The sequence below is a fragment of the Mus musculus genome, chromosome 14 (genome assembly GCF_000001635.26).
Source record: "Mus musculus strain C57BL/6J chromosome 14, GRCm38.p6 C57BL/6J".
NCBI lineage: Eukaryota > Metazoa > Chordata > Mammalia > Rodentia > Muridae > Mus > Mus musculus.
Genome location: NC_000080.6, coordinates 26,112,762 through 26,130,512, shown reverse-complemented (window position 1 = coordinate 26,130,512; position 17,751 = coordinate 26,112,762). Strand labels below are relative to the sequence as shown.

The following is a 17,751-nucleotide window of genomic DNA, read 5'->3' as shown; positions in this document are numbered from 1 at the left end:
CCCCATCACTATATACACAGAATAGAATTGTGGTTAGCAGAGGGTAAGGAAAGAGAAAACTGGAGGTTACAGTGTTCAGTAGTGTTTAGTAAGGGGCAAGCATTTGCTGACGTCTTAACAGCAAAGGAACTGTACCTACAGATAAGATCTTCAAATATGTAATCAGTGTTAAGAGAGCTCGTATGTGCCGGGCAGTGGTGGCGCATGCCTTTAATCCCAGCACTTGGGAGGCAGAGGCAGGCGGATTTCTGAGTTCGAGGCCAGCCTGGTCTACAGAGTGAGTGCCAGGACAGCCAGGGCTATACAGAGAAGCCCTGTCTCAAAAAAACAAAACAAAACAAACAAAAAACAAGAGAACTCAGATGTGAAGGACCCTTAAAAGCCGGGAAGAGACAAAGACAGTGACAATATACCCATATACATAAAATAAATAAATAAATAATTTTTAAAAATGCACAGAGCAAAAGTTACATGAGACTAAGAACTCAGAAATCCCCAAGCAGTAAAGAACCCCAAGAACTGTAGGCACCTCTATAGCTGTGAAAATACACATATTCTGCAAGTTGTGACATTCCACCTGTGGCATTGTTATGGTTGTTCAAGTGACTCAAGTGACTATGAAGTTTGATACCAGTGAGGAGTAAGCATCTAGTTACCGCTGCTGTACCGCACACTGAGGAACTGGGAGGCTGGTAACCAGTAAGTAACAGTAAAGGTAACGCACTCTGATCCAAACAACTACCAGAAGCAACGTGACAGGAGAGTGTTTATTTGGATTCTTGTCAGAATGTTTTAGCCCATTGTCACAGAGAGGCGTGGGGACATAAGTCCGTCTACACATTGGGAACGCGTGGTGCATGCTGTTCACATGGTGGGTATAACTTTCAAGGTACCACCCTGGCCTGCACCTGCCGGTCAGGACCCACCTAAAACCTCTACAGATTTCAAACAGCACCATTGGCTGAGAGGCAAGATTTCAGAACATGAATTTGTGAGAGACACTTCAGCTTTGAAACATAACAGATGGTAGATGAAACCGTGAATTAAAAATAAATAAATAATTAAAATTAAAACCAAGACGGACCCGGAGGGATATATTTGTAGCACCGATTATTTAGGAGGCTGAGGCAGGAAATTGACTTGAGCACAGGAGTTCAAGACCAGCCAGAGTAACAGTGAGATCAGATCTCAAGAATAAATTAAGAATAAAAATAATTGCCCCCTTTTTGTGTCCATGTGGTTTATGCACATACTAACTTGATCTTGTTCCCTAATTCTGCATGCCTACTCTTCAGTATAGCCACTGATTTCACGCCCGAGGGCAGGTCCTCACTGATGTACTCGTTCCCCTGTGAAGAACCCAACACTCTCCTGAGAAGCTCTCCAAGCCATGCACAGGAATCCACGTGGGGACCTGGGTGCCGAAGGAAGAGATCTTTTCCTGAAAAACCTGTGCTCAAGAGGAATGAACGGAAAAGGCTTGAGGCTTAAACCTACTGCTACGGAGTTTGGTGTGCTTGAGGAGACACGCTGGCAAGCTGCCGCAGCTGCACCTGCCACGGATGCAGCTCAGCTTTCTCAGACCAGTATTCTTTGTCAGGCATCCATTCAGCAAGCATGGATCCGAACCACTCGTCCCAGTGTTGGAGAAAGGAGGAATCATTTTGGTCTAGTTTCCGGAAGTGTTGATTGACAGCTGGGACCTGAGTACAATCTTCTAAGCGCGGTACCGCCAAACCACCGCTCTCTCTGGGATTATGCCCTCTGTTTTGGGTTAGGAGCTGTAAAGGAGGCTGAGAATGGAAGCCCTGCTCTCCTGGAGTTGTTGTCGGTGATAAGTGACCTTTATTGGGATTTTGATCATCACTCCTTTGCTGTACAACCTGGGAGGACTGAAGTAGTGTGGTCCCTGGTAACTGCTTCTGACGGCCCTTAGAGAGATCCAAAGGCCCATTTGGAGTGTGGGGTGGAGAAAGAGGCAGTATAACTGAAGCGCTGCTGGTGAGAGTTTTGGAAGGAGCGAGTTTACCCACAGTTTTCTGGGTAGGGCCCTGACTGCTCTGGGGTGGATGAGGAGTTTTCTGAGTGTTCTGTCCTGGGTCTGGGTGCCGTGCTCTCCGGTTCTGAAACCATATCTAAAACACACACACAAAAAGAGTCCTGAACAACAGAAGTGATTCCACCTGTCTCTTATGTTTGCTAAACAGAAGCAAAGATAAGGGGACACAGGCTAACCCTTCCAATGCAGGTTCTTGGAACTTCATTTCCTCCCAGTAGAGTCTACCTTCCACATCTCCATCACGTCCCAATAACCCATTTGGATTTTGAACAGATTCCTCGACGTGATTAGCTCAGAGCTCTTGGGATCTAAGGAGCTCTAGGAACATCTCGCCTTGCCTCACCTCACCGAAACACCTGGAGATGAGCTTGACTGATCTGTGTTTCTCAATCTAACTAAGTTGACAATCAAGATTAAGTAAGCCATGGCACATGGTCATGGGTGAAATAATACTGCGGTTGGAAAGGTAGAAGAGTTAGACTCCACCCATCTGATACCCAGCACTGATGGAGGAATCAAGTTCTCAGAGGCAGGGTGAATTTCTGCTTACCAAGAGGCTCCTAAGAAGGTGGAGCTCCCAGAGGGCATGGAAGCACAATGACTGATCCAAAGGTAGGATTATCTAAGGATGCTTCAGAAGTTCACCCATCTCCATAATACACACAGAACGGGGACTCTCAGTGCAGGCTGTGTTCTAGATTTCTTAGACTACAGTCAGAGGTGAGGTGAGGGCTAGGTAAGCAGACATCCCATGCTGGGAGGATGCTGAGGTGTCTGGGTGCTAACTAACATCCTAAGACACAGAGTAGCACCCTAAGTAGCATCCTAAGACACAGAGTAGCATCCCATGCCTAGAGTAGCATCCTAAGACACAGAGTAGCATCCCATGCCTAGAGTAGCATCCTAAGACACAGAGTAGCATCCCATGCCTAGAGGTGTCTGGGTGCTAACTAACATCCTAAGACACAGAGTAGCACCCTCGCCCTCTGGGGCTCAGTTTACAGTAGTTCCAAGGACTGTGTTCTGGAAACAAGAGTGGCTTTACACACTGTCACCTAACTGCTCTATTTCCTATGATTCTGCAGGTCTGATGTGACTGTTTCTCCAGACTGTCGCTGGAAACACCAAGTATTTACATCCCGTGTCTAGAGCACAGGGACAACCATGAGTAGCCTGGCTTTGTCCATCAACAGCTCTGGAGAAAAGCGGCTTGTGGTAAGGACACGTGGGCTGCCAGAGACAGAGAGATGCACAACGTACATGAATCCTGGATTCTGGGATGCCTGTTTGTTGAGCCAGTTTTTCCCTGGTAACAATCCCAGGGAACCGATTCTTCTCAAAAGCTTCAATTAGAATATCAGTCTGGAACTTTGTGAAGTGCGTTCTGCTCCTTCTAGCTTCTTTAACTGATTCAACATAAGCACACAACAGGGTTTGCAGATCAGTTTTTACATTCAAACTTGAAAAAATAAAACATTTTGAATGAACATTGTTCATAAAAATAATGGCTTCGTGAAACCCCAGAGGTGACAGGACACAGCCTTAATAAACAACAATGGAAATAAAAGGGGGGAATGGTTTCTTTGGGGAGGCGGGGTCAAAACAGGGTTTCTCTGTATGGCCTTGGCTGTCCTGGAACTCACTTTGTAGACCAGGCTGGCCTCGAACTCAGAAATCCGCCTGCCTCTGCCTCGAAAGTGTTGGGATTAAAGGTGTGCGCCACCACTGCCCAGCGAATCGTTTCTTGCTAAGAGACCATTCCTCTAGACTAGACTCAAACTCTCTCTATTGCCAGAGATAACCTTGATCGTCTAGCTTCCAGATCCCAAAGCAGGGATTATAGCTACCACACCCAGTGAGATAATGTTTATATCTCTAATCCTGGGAAGCCCAGTGTATGCTATATTTGGTCCCTAGTCTGAGCTTCCTCTACAGAATATCTCTCCACAACATGCAGTTGCTTACGCTCCCAAAGAAATCTATGGAAAAGTTAGGTTTGAACTCGTGGATCTCACCTCTAGGTTTATCCTGCTCCTGCTCTTGGCTTTCTTCAGAACAGCATGCAAACTCTGCTTGCTTCCGTATTTTTCTATGCTTTTGAAACCAAGTCTATGTGGAGAAAGAAAATAAGGAGAGGGGTTACCCAGGAAGTGGATGCAGCTCAGTGTAGATCACTCCGAACATCAGCCAAACAAACGGATTGGGCATCTGCCCTCAAGACCATGTCCAGAAGAAGAAGACTCAGTCTCATGTTTTTATTGTTATGTTTATCTAAAATATCAACAAGAATCTCTACATTCATTCTTCATCTTGCTCCCCCAATCCCCTCACACACACACACACACACACACTCTAAACACTTTTTAAGTAGGTAAAGTATCCACTGCTCATTTCTAAGCCCCTCTTCCTAGCAAATATCATTTCACAATATACAGTACACATGGACTTAATCTTTGAAAATTATTTCCTAAATAGGAAGAAAGAATTGACAACAGAAAAAACAGTTCAAATAACACTAATTTCTGGTTATAGCTTATATTATTTCACTCTAGGGGAAGCCAGATATAAGAAGACTGCCTCGAATGTAAACATCTAGTTTTAAGATTTATCACAAGCCGGGCGTGGTGGCCCCCAGCTTTAATCCCAGCACTCGGGAGGCAGAGGCAGGCGGATTTCTGAGTTCAAGGCCAGGCTGGTCTACAGAGTGAGTTCCAGGACAGCCAAGGCTACACACAGAAACCCTGTCTTGAAAACAAAACAAAAACAAAAACAAACAAACAAACAAAAAGACTTATCACAGGCTAGATAGATGGCTCAACAGTTAGAAATATACGCAAGCACATAATGTTCTTCCAGAGGATGTGAGTTCAATTCCCAGCACCCATATCAGGTAGCTAACAACTCCTCGTAACTTGAGCTCCAGGGCATCTGACACCTCTGGTCTATTTCCACACTTGTACTCACATGAACACATGAAAACACACACACACACTTAAAAATAATAAAGATACGTTTTAAAAACTATATTCATTACTATAATTAAAATTATTTTCTATGTGTAGTTTTTGTTTGTTTTTGCTTTTAGTTATTTCTGAATATTTGGTTGTCTGAGTCTTTGGACAACCTGATAATTCATTGTAGCATTCACAACCTTAGACAATCATTATCATCCGAGTTGTTAGCCATAGACCTTGCAATCTTAAATTACTAAGTCCCAGCTTTGTTCTCAAAAGCTCTTCATGTTTTCCAGATTTGATATTCAAAGTAAGTTTTCAAATTACAGCCTTATGAATAGCTGGAAGCTTCCAACTAATGAGTGGATAGAAAGGTCCTCAGAAGCCACCAACATCCTCCATGATTCTGAACTTTTCCATCAGTTCAAGCCCCTCGGGTACCCAGTCACCAGGTGTGCCTACATGGAACAATTTCATTAGTTTAAGTCTCTTGGGCATCCAGTCACCAGGTGTGCCCACACAGAACAATTTCATTAGCATTATTTGTGTCTACTGTCTCCCATACCTGGACAGCTTATCAGGACATAAGAAAATTGTCTTCTCTGCAGGATTTCAGAAGACTAAAGTCATTATGGCAAATCACTGTGCACCAAATTTAAAAACTGGACTTCATTTTTCTCACCTCTGAAGGATTAAAGGTTTATCTCATTGGTTTGAATGCCACTCCTTGTGATATAACTGTACATTCCACTCCTCTAGGTCGTCTTTGATTATCAAATCTGCGATCTTGATCATGTAAATACCAGGACAGTCTAAAGACCAATCAGTAAGTAACCCCATACCTGTACACAGGCAAACAACGCTAATCAAACTTGTCAGGTTACACAGAAGGACAAAGACGGGGAGGGGAAGAGAAGAGGGTTTAGGAAAAGAGGAAGAGAGAGCTACGGTACACACCTTTAATCCTGACACTCAGGAGGCAGAGGCAGGAGGATCTCTGAGTAAGAGGCCAGCCTGCTCTACACAGAGAGTTCCAGGATAGCCAGGGCTATACAGAGAAAAAAAGAAAAGATGAAAGTAAGAAGGAAAAATGAAAAAAAATGAGGGACTGGGAGAAAAATAAGAAAAAGGATTCAGAGAGGATTATGACATTGTCACAGAATAAGTTAAAAAGTATTAATAAATAAAGGAGAAAAGATTAAAGGAGAAAAAAAGGACTAGCCTACAAACCAGCAGTTTTCATAAGATCTTGAGTTCCCTGTTTTCTCACAGGTGTATGACAACTTTATTCCTTGGGCGCTAACAAGGAAAGACTCTGCATTACTCTGCTGATGACATAATTTCTTAAGTTCTGTAATTCTCAAGATAATGACTTTATTATCTCCTATGGGGAAACCATGAGCTGGCTATCCCTTTGCCTCTGTACAGGCTCACCACTCATATTTCCTTCCATAAGACATAAGCACAGCTTCTGTTTTATCTTTCCATTGCACATGGAATAAACTTAGCAAAATATATAGCATTCTTACGAGAACTGCCCAGAAGAACTTAGCCTAGCTTTGCTCTTTAACCTGACTCAGAGAGAGAAAGAGGCCTAATGCCTACCATAATTTGAGACTCAGAGATGCCGAGTTCCTTAGCCAGATGTCCTCTGGTAGCTAGATCAGGATTGGGATTCTTTTCAAACCACACACGAAGAGTGTCCTTTTGACTCTGGGTTAGAATGATTCTCCTTCTCCGGGCTTCTTTTTCCAGTAGGCCTAGCAAAGAGAAGGCAGACGGAAGTGTGAAGGATCTGTCTCCTGGCGTGAACGCCTGCTTTGTCTGCTCCATGCAGAAAGCCCAGACAGTCAATGATGACTATGTATTTTGACTTTAGGGATAGTCTTAAGTCATGACAATAAGGACATGCACAAGCATAAACATGCATTACAGAGAGGATGATAATCACATAAGACTAAACACAGGAAATGTCAGAACATCCACAAGAGTACATACAGAGAGTAATGGAAACTAGAAACATGCAAATTAATGAAACAAGTACATATTTTATATAAAAGTTGAATGTTGGAATGAAACATTTTCATAAAATTAAACATTAGTTGTTTCATTCTCTTCATCCAGTGTCCACTTTTAATACTCTAAGTGGAAGTCTCCTTTGTAAGAGCCCTAGCTGTCATTGTAAACTGTAAGTTACAAGAATTCAAAATACTTGTCCATTTACCCACCCAAACTGTCACTAAAAACCAGCTCTCAGACAATATAGTAATCATATGTGACGTAAAAGTCCTGAGGTTTGAGGAAACAAAGGAGGGAGGCCCTTGGCATAGCCACAAGCACCAGCAGGGAGGGAGACTTACCAGTACTGCAGCTCAGCTCCATGCTGCAGCCATCTGGATCCCAAGAGGCCCAAGAGAGCTGTCACAGAGACACAGGATGTAGTAGAGCCCAGAGTGGCCCACCCATTTCTTAAATACCTGTTGGTTGTTTAATCCTTTCATTAAATATGCAGCACTGTGGCAAATCTTGATAGTCAACTTGATTGGATTAAGAGGTTCCTGGGAGATTAGTGAAACCCGCCTCTGGGTGTGTCTGGGGTGGTTTCCAGAGAAGATTATATCATGAGAGAGTTGAGCTAATCACTGGTTTAACTCCTTGATGGACTGAAGTTTTAAAAGACTCTTGACAGATGATGGACTGTGACTGTGGGGAGTCAGATGGAGCAGATGAGTTGTTGGCTATGTGGCTTTAAAGGACAGTGCTCTCTGCTCTCTCTCTCTCTCTGTCTCTCTCTCTCTCCCTTTCTGTCTCTCTCTCCCTGTCTCTGTCTTGCTCTCTGAGGCTCAGACTCACTACCATGATATTCTGCCTGACCTGGGGCCCACAGCAATGGACCCTGGTGATCATGGGTAGAGTTCTGAACTAGTGAACAAGAAATGAATTCTTTCTCCCTTCCGTTAAGCTGTCTCTCTGGGGAACTTGTTAGAGCAATGTAAAATTTGACTAACACAGCCACCTAGGAGGAATTTGAAGAAATTACCACAGAGGAGAAGTTGAAGTTGGAAGAGTGCAGATTCTTCTGGGTAATTTTGCATCTACCCTAACACCTCTCTGTATATGGTTTTACTTCTGAGCTCTCTAGAGTGTACCTGTATTTTATTTTTATAATCATCATCGCCATCCTCTCCCCTCCTCCTCCTCCTCCTCCTCCTCCTCCTGCTCCTCCTGCTCCTGCTCCTCCTCCTCCTCCTGCTCCTGCTCCTCCTCCTCCTGCTCCTGCTCCTCTTCTTCCTCCTCCTCCTCCTCCTCTTCATTGTTTGCTGTGCTTGGGTTGGAACCCAGACTCAGACAGGCTGGGTAAGGAAGTGTTCTATCACTGAGCTGCAGTCCTGGTACCTCCTGTTCCTTTCAGGTTGTTTTCTTTCCTAATTACCCTAACTTGGCCATATTCTGTAATGTATTAGGTGTCTCACTATGTTTCCTAGTTTCCAACTTTCTCCCACCTTCTACAAGAACACATTTCTGTCTTTGTTCTGCCCTTGCCCTCCGTGTAGGTGTGCCTCACTCGAATGGACTTGGCAGACGTGATTAAAGAGGAAAACTAGGTGACTTTAAGTAAAGCAGACTGTCCAGTATGGGTGGGACTGACCTAGTAAGTAGAAAGGGAAAATTGTAACGCTGAAGAAGGTCACCTGGAGAAGGTCAACAATGGAGCTAGCAGCACGGCGGCTCTGGCCGAGATCCAGCCTGCTTCACTCTCCTTTCCTAGTCAGTCCTGCTGCTACACATGTACGTGTGTGTGTGTGTGTGTGTGTGTGTGTGTGTGTGTGTGTGTATACATTCTATGCATGCGCTTTATGAGCATGCTTATATGCAGACTTGAAAAACTCTTCCATTACCTTGTCTATCTAACTCTCATCTAGTACAAGGTATATTAATAACAATTAACTCACAGGCCAGTGAGATGGCTGAGCAGGGAAAGGTGCTTGTTGCCAAGTTCTGACAATCTGAGTTCAATTCCTGAACACCCTATAGAAGGAGAGAGGCAACTCCCACAAGATCCTCTGACATCTACATATGCCAAGGCAGGAATGTGCCCCACTCCCATACACACTTGAATACATGAATGAGTGAAAGAATAAAAAACAACTTCACATAATCACATTCAACAGATGGTAAGAAAAGAATGAACCTCACCCAAGAGCCTTGTCCTTCTGAGTAAATGTGTTCAGGGGAGATTTATAGAAAGTTAGATAGGCCGGGCAGTGGTGGTGCACACCTTTAATCCTAGCACTTGGGAGGCAAAGGCAGGTGGATTTCTGAGTTCAAGGCCAGCCTGGTCTACAGAGTGAGTTCCAGGGCTATTGTACAGAGAAACCCTGTCTTTTTTTTTTTTTTTAAAGATTTATTTATTATTATATCTAAGTACACTGTAGCTGTCTTCAGACACACCAGAAGAGGGCATCAGATCTTATTAAGGATGGTTGTGAGCCACCATGTGGTTGCTGGGATTTGAACTCATGACCTTTGGAAGAGCAGTCAGTGCTCTTACCCGCTGAGCCATCTCTCCAGCCCGAGAAACCCTGTCTTGAAAAAAAAAACAAAAAACAAAAAACAAAAACAAAAAAAAAAAAAAGAGAGAGAGAGAAGAAAAAGAAAGATAGATGTATGATCTTGCTGTTGTTTTTATATATACCTATGACTAGTTTAGAAGAGACATAGGCAGACTGAAGAGATGACTCAGTGGTTAAGAGCACTAACTTTTTCCAGAGGTCCTGAGTTCAATTCCCAGCAACCACGTGGTGACTCTCAACCATCTGTAATGGGATCTGATGGCCTCTTCTGGTGTGTCTGAAGAGAGTGACAGAGTATTCACATACATAAAATAAATACAAACATCAGAAGAAGAAGAAGAAGAAGAAGAAGAAGAAGAAGAAGAAGAAGAAGAAGAAGAAGAAGAAGAAGAAGAGACACAGACATGCCAAGTTTGCATGGCTATTGTGCCTCTGTTGAAAGCAGCAGTTGGAGTAAAACTGTTAGTGAGAAGCAATTTCAGGTGTCTCTGCTGCTAAAGAAGAAAAAGACAGTTGGTGCTTCAGTAAGGCTAATAGGCTCAGGATATTTGAGAAACAAAGTTATGTTTCTGGCTGTGATAAACTACCCTGCCGCAAGCAATTTAAGAAAGGAAGAGTTCATTTTGGCTCACAGTTTCAGGGTACAGTCCACCATGCAGGGATGTCAAGGCAGCAGGAGCCTGAAGCAGCTGGTCATATTGTTTCCGAAGTCAGGAGGAAGACAGCCAAGGGTGCCACTGCTCAGAGCCGTTCTCCGTTCTGTCCAGACCCCAAGCACCATGTCCCGGGGAAGGAGTAGCCAGTTTTGAAAATGGGCCTTCTCACCTTATTAACCTAATCAAGAGAATTGCTCACAGGTGTGCCAGGCTTGCCTCCTAGATGAGTAAAAACCTGTAAACGTGATGATTCAATCACACATCTCCACCAATCCTAGGAAAGCAAAGGATTCACCACAGGGGGTCCATTCCACCACTGAGTTTTCTAGTATGTTTTACATTATAGTCAGACATTAATGTTTTAAAAATTGCTTGCTGACCACTTAATATTGCCAATTTTCTATTGGTTGTAACCAAAACTCACATTTCATATGCATGTATGTCAAAAATATTTTTTTGGTCGACAAATATATTCTTGTGGCTTGGGATGATAAAATACATTGTTGTTTCTACTTAAAAAATATTTAAGAAAACAAAAGCAAAACCAAAAAAGACTGTAGCTAGGTACAAACAATTGCATTAATTAACCTTTATGAAATGTGTTACAGATATCTGTGTATAAGTGTTAGCTTTTTTTAAAAAGCCACGTGACTAAACTAATGAAAAAATATGTGCGTGGAAAAATGCTATCTAGACCCACAGGATCCTACCCAGCCGGTAAAGCAAGGAAGGACCCAGCAGCCCCTCGTCCCCCCCTAAGTATTTGCAAATTACAGGAATCAGGGATCTAGCCTGGGTGTTTCAGTCAGGCAGCAGAAATTACCTAATTAGGGCAATCGCATCTGAAACTGAAGGATGTGGAAAACATCTCTCCAGCAGCAAGTTGGTGTCCCGCTGATACTACCTCATCCTCTTCCTAAATCTCCTCCTCTCCCCACTCCACATACCCACTTCCCCACTGGATCAGAAGAGAAAATATTTGCTTTCTGGAGTAAGATGGCGGATTGGACGCTTCCTCCATTCAACTCCGAGATAGAAGAGTCAGGGTAACAAAGAACAGACCATATCCCCGGGACAGAAAAGAAGAAAGAGCATCAGAAAGAGGTGACAGGACAGATGAAAAAGGATGAGAAAATAGAAAGGCTAAGGCAAGGGCAGGAGGAAGCAATCTGCGGTCCCAATCCCCGCAGGGGGAAAGAAGAGCTGGAGCCCCAAACACTCGTAAGCCTGTCAGCCTTGGTGACAAAAGACTGGCAGCCCCAGCTGCAGGATAAACCCACAGTACTCGCAAGCCTTAATCCAGTGGGGGGGAGGGGAGATAATGCCTCCTCCGGTGGGGCCCGTTAGCAGCGGAAAAGAAATCTTGCATCCAATCCCGGCATCCAAACCCCTACCCAACCCGGTACTTCAGGAGTGCTATACCAGATGCCTAGCCGTGAAAGGACCTATTGTTTAAGAACTGGCTACTCTGGGATTCTGAAAACAAGGAACAGTCAGTCGCAAGTCAGAGAGCATGGGGCCACTCTGCCAGAGACCCAGAGTGGCAGACCGCTACCAGACGCAGATGCAAAGGGGGAGGGTCGGACCTGGGCCGGCTGGGAAGTTTTAGCGGCGGGAGCTCAGCGGGGGCGCCCCCTCCCTGAGTGCTGAGAGCAGGGCCCCACAGACAGCGGATCCCTGCAAAGACACAGAGAGATCCAAGTCCTGGCTGGCGGATTCCTCGGCCTCTGGAGTTGCCTCTGGTTTGCTCGTAATGAAACAAAGCGCGGTGATCCTAGAGCTGGCAGACACTTCCAAGAGGGATGTTTGCTGCTGGGCTGGGGCTGCATGCCCCGAACCAGGCAGACAGTTTGCCATCCCCACCCAGTGCAGAAATCAAGCACTCCGAGGACATCCCTGTCATTTCTGGCTGTACAAATTTAAGGGGTGAGCGTCTGTGGGTTGGGAGGCTGCACTGTCCACAGGCCACAAAGCATACTGTGGCCAGCAGCAGCTGTCAAGACACAAAGAGGGGAAGCTAATGGCTCACAGCCCACCCTTGACTGAGGCAAAACCCCCTGCATAAACAAACCACAGGCTTTCAACAGGTGCCTGCACTGAGTCACAACCCTCCCTCCACCTGGCAGATTCCAGTACTAAGAACCCTTAAGAAAGTCTCTTGATCCCCCCACACACTTTTTTTCCTTTTTACTATATTATATTTCTGCTTTATTTTATTGATATTTCCCTTATTGTTCCTTTTACTTACATGCCTTTACTTACAGACTTTAAAATTTTACTTCATATCTATAGCCTTTCTCATACCTTTGCTTAACCTTATTTCATCTTCCCCATTTCTTCGCCCCTTCCTTAATATCATCCTTTTTTCGAGACAGGGTTGTAGTCTTGGCTGTCCTGGAACTCACTCTGTAGATCAGGCTCACCTCGAACTCAGAAATCTGCCTGCCTCTGCCTCCCAAGTTCTGGGATTAAAGGTGTGTGCCACCACTGCCCAATTTCATTCTTTTATTATTAACTTTATGAATGTAAAACTTTTTTGTTTGTTTGTTTGAGACAGGGTTTCTCTGTATAGCTCTGGCTGTCCTGGAACTCACTCTGTAGACCAGGCCGGCCTCGAACTCAGAAATCCGCCTGCCTCTGCCTCCCGAGTGCTGGGATTAAAGGCGTGCGCCACCACGCCCGGCAATGTAAAACTTTTTATTGGTACGTATTAATTATACATAAACGATGGGTTTCCCTGTGTCTTTTCCATGCATGTATATAGTGTGATGCTATTCACCCCAGTTGCTTGTCTTGCTGCTGAGACAGAATATCTGACAAGAGCAATTTAAGGACAGGGTAACTTTGCCTTCCAGTCCCAGGAAGTGCAGACCATCATGGCAGGAAAGGGGCGGTGGGACAAGCTGCATGTAGCTGGCCATACTGTGTCCACACTCAGGAAACAGAGAACGGATGCTGAGCTTGGCCTGTTTTTTCAACTTACCAGTGACTATGCCGTTGTGGAAAGCATCTCTCCCTCTGCAAGCAGGCACTGACTGTCTACATCCTCAAGAAGCAGCAAGGCCCCTGAAGACCCTTTCCCCTCATGGTAGAATGTGAACCAGCTCAGTCTAATACAGGTCACAGCTACTGAGTGTTCAAGGATGCAATAGCCAATCTGGTCTAGATGATGTCTTTGTGTGTGTGTGCCTACAATGCTTGTATACACATACATTTGTGTGTGTGTGCCTACAATGCTTGTATACACATACATTTGTGTGTATGTGCCTACGTGTATGAATTCAGGAACCTCTGTGTATACGTGGAGGCCAGAAGAAGGCACTGGGTGTCTTCCTCTCTTCCTCTCTAACTATTCCTTTGAGGCAGGGTCTCTTCCCAACTTGGGGATCATGTTCTCAGCTATACTAAGGTCCAGCAAGTCCCAGCAATCCTCCTGTCTCTGTACTCCTTGGAGTTGGGGTTACTGGCATATACTGGATACCCAGCTTGATACACAGAAGCTAGGATCTGAGCTCAGGGCCTTGTGATCATCCAGAAGATAATCTTATCCACTTAGCCCTCTCTCTAGCCCTATCACTTTAAAAAAAAATTATTTATTTAATGTATGAGTGCTCTACTGTAGGCCAGAAGAGGGCATTAGATTGAATTCATGAACTCTGGAAGAAGGGACAGTGCTTCTAACCAGAGTCATCTCTCCAACCCACCCTATTAATTTTTAACTATAGTTTATTCCCTGCTATTTTGATAGCTTTTCCAAGATTACTTGAGGTGGACTAGTTAGATTTATTCGATTGTCATTGTATTTCTGTAACTGATTTGTTTGGACTTTATCGCCGTGCTGGTGTTTTGCTTTCTCAGTTCTGGGTTGGTGCAGACACTAAGGCCTCAAGAGAAGTCTGCTCAATAAGAAGTCCACCAGGAACTGGAGAGATGGCTGAGAGGTTAAAGGAATGCTGACTAACTGCTCTTGCTGAGGACCAGGCTTTGGTTTCTGGCTCTCACATTGGTCAGCTCACAACTGCCTAGAACTCTAATTCATGGGATCTTGGGAAATGAGCAGCAGTACAGCCTGGCCATTTCTTGAGAGCACAGTGTGGCTGGATTTAAAAATGATGGAGAGTTTGCTCTGCAGAGGAATTTTGGGATGGAATAACTCTCAGTGTGTGTTGTGGTTGCTGCTCTCCGCTCTCATCCAGGTTTACAGCAAGAGAGAGCAGGACGTGCACCAGAAAGAGAAGAAAGATGTTCAGTTCACCAAGGGAAGGGATGTGAGTGAGTTACAGTTTCAGTCACGAGGCATGCAGCCCACAAAACATCTGTAAGTGTTGGGGAGGTTAGCAGATTGGCACTATGAAAGGGCCTTGAGGCTGGGAAGATGGGTCAGGAGGTAAAGCACTTGCCAGGCACTGAAGACACTGAAGACTGAAGTTGGAATCCCCAGAAACCATGTAAAAGCTGGGTAAACAGGGTGGCTCAGCTATACTCCCAGAGTACAAAAGGCAGAGAGAGCCAGGATCCCAGGAGTTGGCCATCTGACTAATTTGCCTGAAATATTCCACTTCTGATTCATTGAAACACTCTTCCTCAGGACTGGAGAGATGTCTCAGGGGTTCAAGGAGCTGGCTGTTCTACAGAGGATCCAGGTTTGGTTCTCAGCACCTACCCAGTGGCTCACAACTACCAGTAACTGCAGTTCCAGGAGATCCAGTGTCCTCTTCTGACCTCCAAGGGCAACAGGCATTCACAGGGTGCACAGACATTCATACAGGTACAGCAATCATACATATACACTATTTTTTAAATATAGCCCTCCTTAATGTATACTGTGCAGAGCGATCAATTGAGAAAAATGCCCAACATCAACCTTGGACTCCCAAATGTATGAAGACACAAATGCACGTGTACGCACTCACATATGTTTGCCCACATGAACATACATACATACATGCATACCACACACACACACACACACACACACACACACACACACACACACGCACATACACTAAAGGAGGAGAGAGATCTGGTGCTCTGTACTGGAACAATAGAAAAAGTACTCTGAGGGTAAGACCCCACAAATGGAAGGCTCCATCTCACAAAAATGCAAAATTAACCTGTATAGATAGCACCTAATGTGATATTAAAAAGGTCCCATTTACCAAAAAAAGTACAATCCTAGATTCTTCATGCAAATCCCAATGCAACTGTGGGTCAAAGAAGCTGACAACAAAAAACCTGGCAGCTTGTTAATGTGGCAGGAGAGAGTGTGTAGAATCTGAGTGTAATTTGTCAAGACGAGCATCAAACTTTTTATATAGAATAACAAGAAACCAGGTGAGATAAGTCCACCGAGTTACAGTGACACAAAACATAAGGAATGTATACATCAAAAGATGGCGGGGACCAGGCTGCTGCTGTTTACCACTAAGAAGGGAGGCAGGTGTACAGCTAGTCTATTGTTAAGCCCACCACCAGGGGTTCTAGTGAAGAAACCTGTCTCAGGGGGATTCCCTAACTCTTTCATGGGAAACCCACCTATTCACTAGGCCATTGTGTATTCCCTTGTTTGGGTGAGACTGGCTACTGTCCTAAGTAATCACTCTGCAGACTAGCCCTGAGCTATTCTAGCTCAGTTCTTTGTAATGCCTAATTAGTTTCACCTTTTCTGCTAGAAGTAAATTTAAATGTTACTGAATAGGGAACATTCTTACAATTCAGACAATTCCTACCGAATTCCAAGCTGTAGGCTTCAAGGATTTTCTAGGACATTGGAACACTGATGGAGGCTTACCTATGTCAGAATTCAATCTTTAGAGGCACTTATAATAAAACAATACTGAAAGAGAGCACGTGGATCCATACACTAGACTAACGTAGGGATAGGGTATGAGTATACGGTTATGAGAATGCCAAGGTTCCAGGAGGTTGAGTGCATGGCAGGGTTTGGAGTCTAGCCAAGGAGATCCTGAGAGCTCACTACATGAAGCTGTGAAAATGGATCCCTTGTGTGGTGGAGATGCCAGGACAATCCAGTGTCAGCCAAGAAACCTGCAGGAGTGGAGTAGAGCTAGCCCAAGGGACTGGTTATCTGTGCTGAAGGGGGAGCATTGGCTCTGTCCAAGCCCTTTCAAGCTCAGAACATTCCATCATGGCCCAGGGGTCACACATGGAGCTATAGAATTTTATATTTTCCCTGCTGGGTTTTGGTCAAGCTTTGATTCAGTCATTCTTTATTGCGCCCCCATCTTCCTCTTTGGATGAAAATGTTTATTTTGTGCCACTGTGTGTTGGAAGTAAACAGTATGCAGCTTGTTTTTACTTTATAGAACCTTCAAGGAGATATTTGATAAGAGATTTCAGTCTGATAATCTAGGCCTAGGCTGCAAGACACAAGTTTGTGACATGGATCTTTTACATGGAGATCTTGAGGCATAGTGGCCATGAAAAGTTTAGACCTAGTCAAGGTAGTACACTCCTTTAATCCCAGGAGACTGAGGCAAGGAGACCTCTGAGTTCAAGGTCAGCCTGGGACAAAGCACGTCCCAGATCCAGGCATGGCAGTACATTCCTTTAATCTAGCTCACACCTTCTGCTGGAGACCTACATAAGTACATTGGAAGAGGGAACATTCTCTCTTCTTCACCTGCTTGCCTTGTGGGACTAAGCAACTGCTAGATCCTTGGATTTCCATTCAAGCTGCTGCTGACCATTGTTGGGGAGTTGGACTACAGACTATCATCAACAGATTCCCTGACTACATAGAGACTACCCATAAGTTCTGTGACTCAAGAAAACCCTGACTAATACAGATTACCTACAGAATAAGCTGCAGGCAGCAAGCAGAGCTCTCCCATGTTGCTTCTGAGAAATAGAGGAGCCTTTATGAGACAGGGTCTAGTTGGGGGAAGGCTACCTCCGGTATGCTTTGAAAGAGCTGTTAGTACCTAGCCCTTTCCTCTCTCTTTTCAATTCCTGGCCCCTCGGGATGGAAGCAACTTTGTTCAACTAAGCACTCCTCACTATGTTTGGCCCTGCTGAGGGCCCAAAGTAACAAAATCAAATGGCCCTTAAGAAAGCACATATGCCAGGTGGTGGCACATGCCTTTACTCTGAAAGACCCACAACGTGAGGACTCCCCCACGTTCTGACTCAGGAGAGGCGACACCCCAAATCACTCACAAGAAACGGTCTTGCTGCAAACTGCAAGAGAACTTTTATTTCAAGAGTGCTCTCGGGCCCACAGTCATACACCATGCAGGCATAGAGGACTGTGGCGCCCGGAGTAGCTGGGTAAGGGGGTATTTAAAGGAAGAAACCACAACTCAAGAGGGTGGGGAGGGCGCTGTTGGAAAATACCCAAAGTACCAGTTAAGAGTCACGAGGAAGTGCAAAGTCACAAGGAAAAATACCTGATAATTGTGCGGTTATTTCTCAAGACAGTTTCTATGAGGCACATTTGCATAGCGGGTTCCATGAATGGTCAGGGTGGTCCTTTTTGAACAAACACT

At 44.7% G+C, this 17,751-nt stretch overlaps 1 protein-coding gene across 7 annotated transcripts; it reads right to left on the bottom strand.

Moving 5' to 3' along the window:
• Positions 1-727: 727 nt before the first annotated feature.
• On the bottom strand, positions 728-12,181 carry Duxbl2 (double homeobox B-like 2). Of its 7 annotated transcripts, none has more exons than XM_030247549.1 (7): positions 11,830-12,181; positions 10,220-10,478; positions 7,374-7,431; positions 6,619-6,773; positions 4,075-4,168; positions 3,320-3,465; positions 749-2,135 (listed from the first exon to the last, which is right to left on the bottom strand). In XM_030247549.1, exons 3-7 carry the CDS (start codon positions 7,393-7,395, stop codon positions 1,500-1,502), a joined length of 1,053 nt encoding a protein of 350 aa, XP_030103409.1. In that variant the 5' UTR covers positions 7,396-7,431; positions 10,220-10,478; positions 11,830-12,181; the 3' UTR covers positions 749-1,499. The 7 variants fall into 7 exon arrangements, with proteins under 7 accessions (NP_001171009.1, XP_030103409.1, XP_030103408.1 ...); XM_030247548.1 differs by lacking the exon at positions 11,830-12,181 and adding an exon at positions 11,067-11,823; XM_011244868.1 differs by lacking the exon at positions 11,830-12,181 and adding an exon at positions 11,067-11,823 and having other exon boundaries at positions 10,413-10,478.
• Between the last annotated feature and the right edge of the window lie 5,570 nt (positions 12,182-17,751).